The following is a 13,878-nucleotide window of genomic DNA, read 5'->3' on the forward strand; positions in this document are numbered from 1 at the left end:
CTTCTGTTCATAAGTCAATATATTTGTTTCACTTATTTATTTTCATGTGTGCTTCTTGCAGCTCATGTGTGATTTGCTTGAGGGTAGGGACTGTATCTCATTCATCTTTGCATCGCCAGAACTCAGTTTCAATGCCTAACAGAAAGTGTCTGCGTAACGAAGTTTTGTTGAATTACACATCATCCCAAACCCTGTTCTAGCTGAAATTATGTATGTGTGGTCTCTTGAGCCTACTTAGGTTTCCTCGTGTGGAATACCTAAGAGGCTGTATAATGTAAGAGCATGGATTTTGGAGGCAGACTGCCTGAATTTAAATCCTGCCTCAGCCATTCTTTAATTGTATGAACCTTTTTTTTTTTTTTAATTTTTTTTTCAACGTTTATTTATTTTTTTGGGGACAGAGAGAGACAGAGCATGAACGGGGGAGGGGCAGAGAGAGAGGGAGACACAGAATCGGAAACAGGCTCCAGGCTCCGAGCCATCAGCCCAGAGCCCGACGCCGGGCTTGAACTCACCGACCGCGAGATCGTGACCTGGCTGAAGTCGGACGCTTAACCGACTGCGCCACCCAGGCGCCCCTAATTGTATGAACCTTTTGGCAAGTTACCTAAATTCTCTGTGCCTCAGTTTCTGCCTATATAAAATGGAAATAATAGTTACTGCCTTGCTAGTGTTGTTGTGATGATCAAACATGTTTTTACCTAAAAAAATTCTTGGAATAGAAATTGGAAAATGCTAAGCACTCACTAATATTAGCTATTGTTATTATTACTTCAATCAATGTATTTTATATTTTTAATAGTAAGAAGTAGCATGATTTTACTGAAATGTTTTAGGACAGTGTTGGAAAATCTTAAAATCCTATATTCTAAACCTCAATGAATGTATTTAAACTTCATCTTACTGGGGCTGCCTGGTTGGTTCAGTCCATAGAGCATATGACTCTTGCTCTCGGAGTTGTAAGTACATGTTGAGTGTAGAGATTATTTGAAAATAAAATCTTAAAAAAATACACTTCATCTTCCTATCAGTTTGTGAGAGCTGATTTTTGGAGGAAATCCATGCCAAATAATATTTTCAAAATTAGGTCAAATAATAATTATGTTCCATGAAGATTCCAGAAACAATTAATATCCAGTTAATACTAGTTCATCCATTTCTGTTTTGAAAATTTTTCATCTTGTTTTCTGTACAGAGAAGCAGCACCAGCCCCAGGTTTTGTTTAGTTTTGCAGTCAAATAAGCATATCTGGTGAAGAGTCTTCCAGCCTTTAGGAGATTGATAATATTTTCCTGTGACATGGTGATTATCACTTACTAAAGTTTGAATAGTAAGTACTTCAATTGATCTATACATTTCAAATTGTTGGATTTGATCTAGTTACAAGTGGAGAGGAAAAATTCAGAAACCGTCAATAGCATCAAAGGAATGACTGATATATAGGCATTTATTTTCCTTTTCCTTCTCACAAAGTGGAGAAGATTCTAGGGTTAGTGTCTCAACCACATATGTGGCTAAATCAAAGCCTTACATATCCTTTACAATACAATTGCCTGAATATCACCACACAGCGGCATCGTAGGATTGGGAAGCAGTGCCTTTTATGAAAGCCATCACACACATACAGTTGTAACACATCAGATCAGAAAACACTTAACACAAAATAAAATGGCTTAAGGATTCAGCAGTGCTGATCTTTCTAAAAAAATTTTTTTTTCCTTTTGGAAAGAAAGCCCAAAACCTTTGAACTCATAGTCACCTAAAGTCTGAGGTTAGCTTGCCAGTAGCAGGTTTGAGAGATGAGAGCTAACCTCAGGGAACAGATGTTTTCTTTTACAAATAACATCCCCATTATGTATTGTTCTCCACCACCCACACCCAAACGACTGTTCGACCTATGAAACAAACCGCGACAGGAGCACAGATAACCCCAGCCTTCAGGTCTGTAATCTGATCGTGGCCATCGGCAGCCAGAAATGAGTTTCTTTCTAATCAGCCTTCCATCAGTCCCCAGTCACTCATATAAAGGAGCCTGGGGAGGGGACGATTCTCATTGCTCCTTCGTCAGCACCAGTGTTGTGGACAGAGCCTGGAGCAGCCGTCTATCTTACTCCCCTTCCGCTCTGTCTCCTCCAGCGCTGCTAACTGCCCCTCTAGTCCCCCCTGCTGCAGAGAAAGAAAATTACATCGGGATCCATGCAGCCGGCAATGATGATGTTTTCCAGTAAATACTGGGCAAGGAGAGGGTTTTCTCTGGATTCAGCAGTGCCTGAAGAGCATCAGATACTTGGCAGCTTAACAGTGAGTACTGAGTAGCTGGCACTCTAGAGGAGTGTTTTCTAGGGTAGCCATCGTTTTATCCTTGCCACAGGGACACCTGATATAGACCAAGCACACACGCCTCAACTTGTTCCTCTATCATCTGTATACCATGCTTCCCTGCTGTCTGCCTTCAGTCTTTCTTCTCTCTCCATAAAGTGGGTATATTGATCGCTATGTTCTCAACTTCCTTTCCTCAAAGTTTATAAGTAGAAAGTAAAGAAGTTCCTGAACATCAGGAACAAGAGATTGTAGGAACCAATGTCTTATATCTACAACTAAACAGAGTGTGTAGAATTTTGAAAGGCCATTTATTATGAGTAGGAACAGAGAGAAGAAATTAAATAGATTTCTGTGATTCCCGCAAGATTATTGTGTCTCCTATACCTCTAACCATCTACAAAGCTTGTTTTTTTTTTAAACACAGAAGTAATGTTTTCTATTCTTGCCTATAGGTGCTGATTATTGGAATAAAAGAAAGTCTGGTTCCTTTCAAAAGTTTTCCTGCTTTCCTCATTACCCAATTCCCCCCCCCATTTTAATTGATGGAGTAATGAAAGCAATATACCACTTGCTTCAGTATTTAAGATAGTTTTTGTATTGAAATACTAACAGAATAAAAAAGGAAACATTTTGTGGGATTTTAGATCCTGATTTGAGGTAATAGTCATGCGATTTAATAAAAAAGACAATGAACAGAAAAATCTATTCAGATTCCTAGTGATTTGAAATATTAAATACTATTTCATTATTATAACCTCAGAGTTCATCAAACCAATTACAATTCAGTCTGTGTCATAGAAAGTTCTGTTCTAACGTTGTAGCTTCAAACATGTGCCAGAAGGTTGTATTGTACAGTGCATTATTAGTGGTAAAAGTGTTGAAAAGTAATCGGGGTAAGTTTTATAGAACTATTTAAATCAATTTGCAGAAAGGAGACCAAACATGTAAATAGATTTTTTTAACATCTAAACATCATGAATATTTGGATGAGATATTACACTGAGGAATTTTGAAGTCATAATGAACTGCTAGAAGGAAAACAAAGAACTCAGAGTTATGGTTAATGTATGACCCTTTTGTATAAAAAATTCTACTTAAATAGATAAGATCTGTGTGTTATGTGGTGAGGATAAGGCAGATGTTGTGTGAGAGTGCTGTGGCATTTGAGCCTTTAATGACTAAACATACTGTCAAATGCCAATGTCTGCATGAACTTTTTCTCTTTCAAGTCATATAATAAAATATTCATTTCCATGATATAAAAATCTGGTGAGTGAGGCAATGTGAAAATGTGAAACATGTAAAAATAAAGCTGGTAGGGAAATCAGAGGAAGAGAGTGGCAAGTCCCTGTTCACTGGGTACATATCAAATGTACTTTTCTCAGTTACGTGAGAAACTCAGTTTCCTGAGACTGGTCTGATTGTACCAACTTACTACTTGCTAGGGAGAAACATCTCTGTTTGCTCAAGTCTTCGTTTGCGTATAAAGAACACAAAAAAGTACAACCTAACTTCACTTTGTCTTTTACGTGAAAGTTCCCAGCTTTTTTATTCTGTATTTCTGACAATGTGATCCATCCAAGTTCTGAAATCTGCCATTTTTTGTCTTTAACCAATAAGGCTAATAGTCATCACTTAGTCCTGTATTACAATATCTTGAATGGCTAATGAAGTGTTAATCATGTTCAGTTTCTCAGATTTTACCCTTTGCTTCTAATGATTAGCTAGTTTTCCTTTCTTCCTTCCTTCTTTCCTTCCTTCCTTCCTTCCTTCCTTCCTTCCTTCCTTCCCTCCTTTCTCTCTTTGTCTCTTTCTTTTTTCCTTCCTTCCTCCCTTTCCCTTTTTTCTTTTATTTGTGGCTGGATTGTAACAGCCACTTTTCAGATATTATCGCTAACACAGATGGCCTTAATTGAATATGCTCCTCTGTGTTGAACTTGTGCAGATATAGATTCACACTGACAATGTGGATCTAATTGCAGAGAGTAAGGTTATCAATTTCAGTGCATGTCCTGACATATTTCAGAATGAAATGGGTAGTTTATTTTGAAGATTTAATTGAAACTAAAATTATTGTTGTGAAAAATGTTTGGTCTTAATTTTTGTTTTATTTACTAATTACTATAGTTTCCATATTATGCAAGTAGGCTAACAGACCAAATTTCATGCTGTAAAATAAACCTAGAAAGAAAAGCAGGAATTATTTATATATGAGAAATTATGATGGTCAGATTTTTGTTACTATTAAATAAAGTGAACCAAATCTGACCCCCCTGGATCAGATTTCAACCACTGAGGGGTATCTTAGAACACTTGGAAAATAGTGTCCCAGAATACATTGGATCAGTATTTATGATCAAAAGTTATGAGTTCTGTGGTAGCTTCTCTTTGAGTGTATAGGATTGCTGAAGTTTCTGGCATATGAATGGAATATCTGACAAAAACTCTAGTTAGGGGAACTCTGGAATCCTAATCAATATTTGTGTGTGTGTATGTGTATGTGTATGTGTATGTGTATGTGTGTGTATTTCTACCTTCTTGAAGTTAAATAAAGCTAACTCTGGCAAAAATGATGATAAAAAAAGCAGCAAGGGGAACAGCAAAAGTGAAACTGGTCCCGAAAGTGGCAAGACGGCTGTTGTCTTCTCGTTGAAAAATGAAGTTGGAGGATTGGTAAAAGCATTGAAACTCTTTCAGGTAAATGTAAAACATCATTACATAACTTTAAAAGTGATCATGTGCCCCATTACACACCTGTCCTCTGCTGTGAAACATCACTGAATCCATTTCAAAGAAACCAAATTTCATGAAGCTTTACAAGGGAAGTGTGTCTGTCAAACAATGAAATGAGCAGATTTGCGTCAGCTATGTTTTATTAATTCTGAGTTAGCCTCTTAGAAATTCCTCAGACTATAGTCAGATAAGAAAGTCAGTAATTAAAAATGGGAGTCTCACACCTGAGAAAGCAAATGCAAGAGGAGCCAACAGGCTATCTTTAAATATCAAGAGCCTGCAGCCTTATTTGATTTGTTAACATTTGAGTTGTGTGCATGTTCTATGAGCACATTTATTGCCTAAAATGAGATACATAAGGAGAGGCATTTGGTAGTTTCCTATGCCTCATTGTTTCATGAATTTAACATCTTTTGGAAAGACGAGTCAATCTCCCCATATATAAGCTAGGGCTAGCTCTATTTTATAGAAATGTAGTAGCTTTTTTTCCAGGTCCAATTTGGTGGCTTGAACCCCCAAGAAAGAGCCTGGTTGAGGGGGAGGTTAGAAAAGCCCAGAAACACTGTTGCCCTCTGGAAACCTGATGGCTACCTTACTCTTCAGCAAGCATTGTCCCTTACAAATGCATCTGGTTTGGGGGCACTGGCTGCTGATTTGGGCTGCAAGATAGGGAGCCCAGCTCTGTATGGTGCCTAAGGGCCTGTCGGTGCAGTGGAAAGGTGATTGGAATTGCAGTCAGAGAATTCCGACTTGTGTTCTCCTGGTTTGGCTAATCACTAGCTGCTTCCTAGCTTCAAGTTCTTCATTTGTAAAGTAGCGGTAATCATTCCTACCAAACAAGGTTGTTGTGATACACTAATATGAGTGAAAGGGCTTTGTCGAAGTGTACAGATAGGACGCCTTTATTGTAAGGTCTCTTTGATGACCATAGAGGGGGAATTAGCAGCCTCATTTGGCAAATATTTCCTTGTTCTCTCTTGACCTGGAAGAAAGGATCAGGCACCATTAACAGTGGTAATGGAAATCTGGGGAAATATTTCGCACATAATTGTATCATCCAGGGCCGTCGCCATTCAGTGCCCAAAGGCAGGCCAGACTCCCTGGAGAAGGAGTTAGCAGCCCAGAGTTTTCACTGGGCCATCAGCTAGTCATGGGGTCAGAGCTAAACCATTTAACCCATCCAAACCCCAGTTCCCTTGTCTAAAAATACCTACTCTGCTTCAACCAATGGACATTAAGAGCCCAAAGTGACACAGCATGTGTGTGAAGACTCTTGACCTTAATATTAGTCTTACCTTTATTATCAGCCGATTTAGAAAATGTGGTGTTATTGTAAAGGTTAATAAAAACAGAAATAGAGTATCTAGTTTCCTGGTCACAGGACTACTTTCTTTATACAGGGGAGGATCTGTTTGATTCGATCTTACTCTGTACTGGAAACCACCTATCCTGCTCCCGTGCTGAAAATTCTGAGACCATCCAGGATTGTATGAGGAAATGTGAATTGATAATTGCAATATACCATCTGGTGTGATGGGGAGGTTTTGGCTTATGTAAGGGCAGGGTAGGGCGGAGAGGAGAACTTAGTCTTCAGTTAACTCAGGGGAAGGGTGGACTGCATCGCTGGGCAAATTTCAACCTGATAAATAAAGTACTAAATTGCTGCCCTCCCTTGAACACCTTATTGTAAGGAGAACTTTACCCCTGAAATCTGTCACAGGGTGAGGTTTGCAATGATGTATCCTTGCATGAACCTAGTCTGGAGGTTGCTGAAACAGAATAGTTGATAAATGGTCCCATTTAGGTGTGTTTTTTGGTTGTTGTTTTGTTTTTGTTTTTGTTTTTGCCTGTAGAGATACTTTCTTGGCTGCTTTTCTTCCTTTTCTTTTTCTACAATGTGGGTTGCACTTTGGCTTGTGTCTCCCAACTATCAGTCGTTTTCATACCACCTGCCCAATGTCTGCCTCATTTGCCTGCCATTTGTACCATGTACTTATTTTTTCAAAGATTATTGTGTTTTAAACTTTAACTTGTGAGGAAAACTTATACTGTTATAAAATCAGGGATTCGAGATTAGTTATGGTGATTTTTTTTGAAACATATGAAAATAAAAATATAAATTTGGGGATCATATGATGATATAAACTAATTTCCCCCCTCCAAATAGCCATGTACAACCCCCAGCAGGATGTGCGCTGTTCAAGAAAATAATGATATTCATAATTATAATACATTTTATAGGGCCCTGTGTATGCTCTTTTATGCCCTCTTTTTTTAAAAAATAAGACGGGAAAAACTATATACAGTGTTTATTTCCATTAACAGAGGTAGTGGTTGGAAACATTGCCATGTTTTAGTCAACCAAAGAGCAAGGAGATGGTCTTTTCCTCCTCTGTGGGCACTTAGCACCTGTTCTTAAGAGTTGAATAAGAACAGCCTGTGGCGTCCCTTTTATTGTGCCCTGAAGGTAATTTAGAGATGTTGCTTACATTTCCACAGGAGAAACATGTCAACATGGTTCATATCGAGTCCAGGAAATCCCGGAGAAGAAGTTCAGAGGTTGAAATCTTCGTGGACTGTGAGTGTGGCAAAACGGAATTTAACGAGCTCATCCAGTTGCTGAAATTTCAAAGTACAATTGTAACGCTGAATCCGCCGGAGAACATTTGGACAGAGGAGGAAGGCAAGGCCAGCTTCTCCTTGTCGGGTGATTTAGCAATCTGAGAAATGTTGCAAAGAGGAAAATACAATCTGTGAGCTAATATTTTTGAACTCGCACTGTGTTTCCAACAGAGCTAGAGGATGTGCCCTGGTTCCCCCGGAAGATCTCTGAGTTAGACAAATGCTCTCACAGAGTTCTCATGTATGGTTCTGAGCTTGACGCCGATCACCCAGTAAGTGTCCAGTAAGATCCATTCCATGCAGGCTCTTCCAGCTCCACGCGTGTGCCAGCTAGTGTGCCATGTTGTGTGCTGTGACGCTTTATTGTAGAGCAATTTATTATGTATTCCCCATCATGCAGAGCAGACTTTCAAATGATAAAGCTTCCCTGTACATATGCGGTGGCTGGAAGCAGATTAGAAGGATGGCATTTCCACATAACATTTGTTCTTAAAAGGATTGGAGAGAGGAGGAGATTCAAAACCTTGGAGAATATTTCTGTAGTATTAGACAGCCTGAGATATACTTGCAGATGGTGACCCTTGGAAAAACGATGAACTGAAATTGATCACCCCTTTGAGAAATGAGGGAGGACTAGGCATTATGGGGGCTCAGTGAGAGAATAAAATTCTCCTCGCTATTTTCCTTGACTGGAGGTAGTTAGGAGCAGAGTAATGTGGTGGGCTTCAGTCTCAATGGAAGGGCAGAGGGTTTTAGAATGAGGTTGTGATGGAAAACACATCTCTTCCCACATCTACTCTGAATCTACCGCTATCTCTCGTCTATTCCAATAAAAATGGCCACCTGTAAAGAAATATGATGCGTAGGTAAGCATTTCCCATTATTTCCTACCTCCCCCTTTACATCAGTTTTTATTTAACACAAGAGACCTGGAACTTCTTTATGGTCAGAATGAAGTATAGTTAATAGTCTGGGAGAAGTAAGCAATGTACTCATTTGTTACAAGCACTTTTTTCCTGGTGCCCCTTGTCGAAAAATGGGCAGATAAAAGAGTGAAACCCAAGCAGATCAGTCATGTTTATGGAAGGGCTTTGCAGTCTGAGGGTAATGGTGTACAGTTATTCCTTTATTTTAAATGGAAGAAATCTAGAAATGTGACAGTGTGACTATACTCTATGCAGTGGTTTACCAAGTGTGGTCCCAGGATCGGCCCCATCAACATTACCTGGGGGTTTGTTATAACAAGCCCACATCTAAGTTTGAGAACCACTGCTTTAGAGGAAACTATGACAACTTCAATAAACAAGGAAATTTTCAATCGAATTAGTCATTTCACGCAATATACCAATTCAAACCAATTCATAATATACCATTCAAGTAATGGTCAAACAGACCTAATTCAATTGCATTGTTTTCAAGAAGCTGAATTTATCCAAAGATGTGGTGTGTTAACATTTGCCAGTCTAAAATTTCAGAATAATTCACAGTAACTCATGAGTGACGCTCCCAAATGTTAGAAAAACACTCAAAAGTGCCTTTAATAATCATCCATTTGTTATCTTCCCCTTTCCCACTTCCAGAAGAGTCAGAATTAGCACAGACGCCTGATTTAAGAGTTTAGCAGTAATGGGACTTTCCGGATACCAGCTGTTAACTTGCAAGATGACCTTGGGCGAGTCCCTCTATTTTTGCACCTCAAATTCTTTATGTAAAAAGTGGAAATAAAATTCTTATTGACCTCCAAGGGGCGTTTGAAAAGCCTACTTAATAAAACAACTGGAAAGCATTTTGGCAAGAGTAAATGCTTAATCCCAGGGATGGAAATGCTGTGTCATTCAGATCAGTGCCTGGATAGTAAATGAATTTTTGCTAACCTCGTATTTCCAAATGTTCCCCTTAGTCTAGTTTTTAAATTACTCGACCTGGAGAAAGGGGGTCAGCTTTGTTAGTGGAGCAACCACAGGAACCACTGACCTTGCTTTGAAAAAAAAAAATTTATTCCGATACTCAGTGTGAATTTTTCTGTGTTTAATTCTGTTCTGTTATTCCTAATTACACCTACTTTATGATACCTTCTCTTATTTTCTGTGCAGCCAGTTGAAATAATTGCAAGTACTTAGCAATCTACTATCTCACTCGTCATTTTTTTTTAATCACATGTATTCCTTTTATAAGCACGCCAAATGTTTGTTATGCAAAATCTGGTATTGGTAAATTGGTGTTTCTCGTAGGTTATTATTTGATGAGCACGGAGAACGTTGTCTAAGGACTTTGGGTGCCTGGGAATAATCTCAGTTTCAAGACAGGGATTATCGTTTTAGGATGGCACTCTTGCTCTTGGTTGGCTCGGAAGGAGCTGGGATGGGAGAGTCAGGTTGCTGAGGCTACCTAGAAAGGGTTAAATATCTATCTAGGTCAGTGTCTCTCAAACTTTAATGGACAATCACCTGGAGGGTCTTTTCAAAGTGCAGATGGGAGTTCTGGGATTCTACGTGTCTGGTGAGGTCCCAGCTGAGGCTTTCACTGGGGGTCTGCTACACTTTCAGTAGCAAGGATCTGGACTGGGAAGGTCTCTCAAAGTGTGATTCATGGCCCACCCATAAAGTGCTTATTAAAAATGCAATTCCTTGGAGCTCAGCCCCCTGAATCAGAACTTTCAAGATGGACCCTAGAATCTGCATTTGAGAAGATTTGCAGGAGATCCTGATGAGCTCTAGTGTTTTGAGAACGAATGTTCTAGCTCAACAATTGTCAGCCTTAGCTTTCCATTCAAATAATCTGTGGAGAATTAAAAACACTACTGAGGCCAGTCTCACCTCAGAGTGCTGAAATCAGAACCTCTGGGAATGCATCTAGGTTTGGAGTATTATTATTTATTTTTCTTTTAAATGTTTATTTATTTTGAGAGACAGAGAGACAGAGAGACAGAGAGACAGAGAATGTGTGCATGAGCAGGGGAGGGACAGAAGGAGAGAGGGAGACAAAGAATCCCAAGCAGGCTCCCGGCTGAGCATGGAGCCCAAGGTGGGGTTTGATCTCACCAACGATGAGATCATAACCTGAGGTGAAATCAAGAGTCAGATGCTTAACTGACAGAGCCACCGGGCGCCCTGGAGTATTATTTAAAGCTCCCCAGGGGATTCTAATATTTCACCAGCGTTGAACGATTTGGGATAGCTGCTTGAGTGCCAACGCACACTTGGCTGAGCTCTTTAGGGTACTGGCTGGGTCTTTAGTTCTCCTTGATTTAAATGGAGAGAGGAAGGATGGGTATGCGACAGATATTCACTGGGGACTAGGGTTGCCAGCTTTAACAAATAAATATACAGGATGCCCAGTTAAATTTGAATTTCAGGTAAATGAGGAATAATTTCCTGGTATGAGTATGCTCCAAATATTACAAGGGTGCCCTCTGTTATATCTGGTAACTTATCCCTGCCTTCAGTCCAGAATAGATGGCCAAGGAACTCTTTGTCCCTGTAATCACTGGTGTAGCTGGGGTCTCTTTTATTTTGCTAGTCCACAGCTCCAGCCTAGAAGCTCTGGATCACCACTGGTGTTTGCGTAACCACTGCCATCCGAGGCTAATGAGGCACGATGAGTAAATCACTCTCTTGCATGCCTGGGAAAAGGTGCAGGTGTTTGCCAAGGAGAGGCAGTCAAGAATCTTTGGGAAGCCCAGCAGACAACGATGCTTGCAGGATGGTGTCTGGTTTGGCAGGAGCTGGGGAACAGGTGCTGTGCTTTTCACATGACTCTTTTCCCTTTGTCAGGTCTTCTTTCCTCTTGAGTAATAAAGGTGCTTGGAACTCGTCAGTTTTAGCATCCTGGGCTGCTTGGTATCACTAGGGAGTTGAAACTTATACTTTCTTGTTGAAAGCAGGAGAGCCATTTTCAGGTCACAGGCGCATTTGTGAATGTGGTAGCTACGGTCATGTCATTTTGCGTGTGCACATTATAAGTTTTCATAAGCCTGCCTGTGAATACTGGTTTGAAAATTCCCAATTCATAGCAGAAGAAAGATAGCACCAGCTTCTCTGGTGCGGGTACTTCATTTCTGCAGCGTGTTTGGGTGATCTCAGATACTCTCTCTGTCTCCCGCTATTAGGAGTGCTCTTCTGAGAGAAAGGCTGTTGGCAGTGGAAGTTCTTTACCTCAGCCCAGCAGACAGTCCTGAAGGCCAGTTCTCCTCCAACCATACAAGAGAACAGAATGATTTTCTCTGAGTTTGAGGTTCCTCTGACCAGCCCACCTTTGCAGAAACATGCTAGCCACAGCAGGGGTAGTCTAGGCCTTTGTGGGCCTGTCCCAGCTCTCCCCTCAGAGCCAGGGATCCCAGCGGCCCGTCTTGCCTGGCCTCCATTCTCAGAGTGGTCACTGCTTCCTGGCTACCTTTTAAGGTTGCAGGGGTTGCAGACGTAAGAAGTTAAATTGAAACAACTCCTTCTGGGTTTCCAGCGGTTTGAAGAAACAACCCCAGAAAGAATTGATTGAAAGTACCTGAAGGAAAGGAGAATGGAAAGTCTGTTGACAAGAGGAGAGATTCTTGAGTAAACCAGGAGGTTCCTCTCAGTAGTAGTCCGCCTGACAGAACAGTGGCAGACAGGATGTTTAATTTCCCAGGTGCATGATGATGAATAAGAGTCTCGCAGTTGCTAACGACTAAAGAGCATCACGGGAAGTCACCGTGGAATGGAACTAACTTGCTATGCTGTGCATGAATCCCTTATGATCGATTTTGCATTGTGTGGCTATCCTCCTAAAAAAACAGCAAAACCTCTTTAATTCATGCTAATTTGGGGATTCCGTGATTATTCTGAATGACAGGATTTTTAATAAATGTGCATTTATTGGTTATTTACACAAAATTACATTTAGGTTAACTTACTGAGTCACCATGTTAGAGGGACCTGTTTTAATGAACAGGGTAAGATTGACTTGTGATTAACATCAATTACATGTAAATGATACTTGAACACCAAAGGGTGTCATTCACTTTAGCCTGAAATCCCGCGCATCCCAAATTAGTACAACCTAAATTTAATGAGGTTTTACTGTAAGCACAATTCGCTTCTGCCTGTGTCATCAAGATGGTCATCCAAGGATCGGATTTACATTTGAATTGAACACTCAAGAAACACCCCAGTGATTTTCTTTTAGGCCTTCTGCAGCTACTTTTTGGTACTTTGTTAAATAACTTAATCTCTTTTCTGTTTAAGGGATTTAAGGACAATGTCTATCGACAGAGAAGAAAGTATTTTGTGGATGTGGCCATGGGTTATAAATAGTAAGTACCTGTGTAACTCTTTTCTGTGACTTGTTGCTGGCGAATTAGGGAAAACACACATTGTGCTAAATAGACCTGTCTTGTCTTCACTTTACCTTTTGCAGAAGGCAGGCACGAGCCATTTTAAATACTCACCAACTTTGTAGGGTTTCAATGCCAACACTGATGTTTGACATGCAGGTATAATTGTAAAATAATGAGTCCTGCAGGTCACAGGCCAAGTGCTACATTTTCACCATTGTCTTTGCTGCTCTACCAAGACAAGGTGCCGTTTTTATATACTCTGTAGGGTCTAGAAAATGTGTTTAAAAATTTTTTTTAATGTGTATTTTTGAGAGACAGAGACAGAGTGTGAATGGGAGGGGGCAGACAGAGAGGGAGACACAGAACTGGAAGCAGGCTCCAGGCTCTGAGCTGTCAGCACAGAGCCCCACGAGGGGCTTGAACCTACGAGCCGTGAGATCATGACCTGAGTTGAACTTGGACACTTAACCGACTGAGCCACCCGGGCACACCCGGAAAATGTGTTTTAATTTTACTTTTGATTTGACTTGTCAGTAATCTCCTTCAATGTTCAGTTTCCCCAGTGAAAGTAGAAGATTCAGCAGGATTGGTACAAGGGTTCATGTAAGCGGCGTTAATAAAAAATACATGTGTTTGCTTTACATGGAAAGGGAAATTCGCTATAAATTGGAGGGCTTATGGAAGACTTTCTTACCTAATCCCAGATCAGGGTGGGGATAAAGTTGGAGAACCTCAGGATTGGGGTTAGGACCATGCATAATGCATGGTGCTAAGTAGCAGTGACAGGATGTTTGAGACCAGTAATGATGTCATGTGTTGACTGCAGGCCGTGTGTAGGAAAATGGAGTGGATGTTAGGATATTCTGCTCACATTAATAAAGCTCGTAGAC

General features: G+C 40.3%; 1 protein-coding gene across 2 annotated transcripts in view; it reads left to right on the forward strand.

Moving 5' to 3' along the window:
• The first annotated feature begins 2,196 nt into the window (after nucleotides 1-2,196).
• The window catches only part of TPH2 (tryptophan hydroxylase 2), a 103,796-nt gene continuing 92,114 nt past the window's right edge, over nucleotides 2,197-13,878 (forward strand). Inside the window, exons 1-5 of one of the 2 annotated variants that reach the window (XM_047066612.1) lie at nucleotides 2,197-2,302; nucleotides 4,850-5,019; nucleotides 7,555-7,738; nucleotides 7,849-7,949; nucleotides 12,897-12,964. In XM_047066612.1, the coding sequence (XP_046922568.1) occupies nucleotides 2,197-2,302; nucleotides 4,850-5,019; nucleotides 7,555-7,738; nucleotides 7,849-7,949; nucleotides 12,897-12,964 (629 nt within the window). The remainder of the gene's footprint in view (nucleotides 2,303-4,849; nucleotides 5,020-7,554; nucleotides 7,739-7,848; nucleotides 7,950-12,896; nucleotides 12,965-13,878) is intronic. The other variant, XM_047066613.1, reaches the window with a different exon arrangement.

Source organism: Lynx rufus, unplaced genomic scaffold (genome assembly GCF_022079265.1).
Source record: "Lynx rufus isolate CCGP_SWC_20201006 ecotype Redwood Valley unplaced genomic scaffold, mLynRuf1.p SCAF_7, whole genome shotgun sequence".
Lineage (NCBI taxonomy): Eukaryota > Metazoa > Chordata > Mammalia > Carnivora > Felidae > Lynx > Lynx rufus.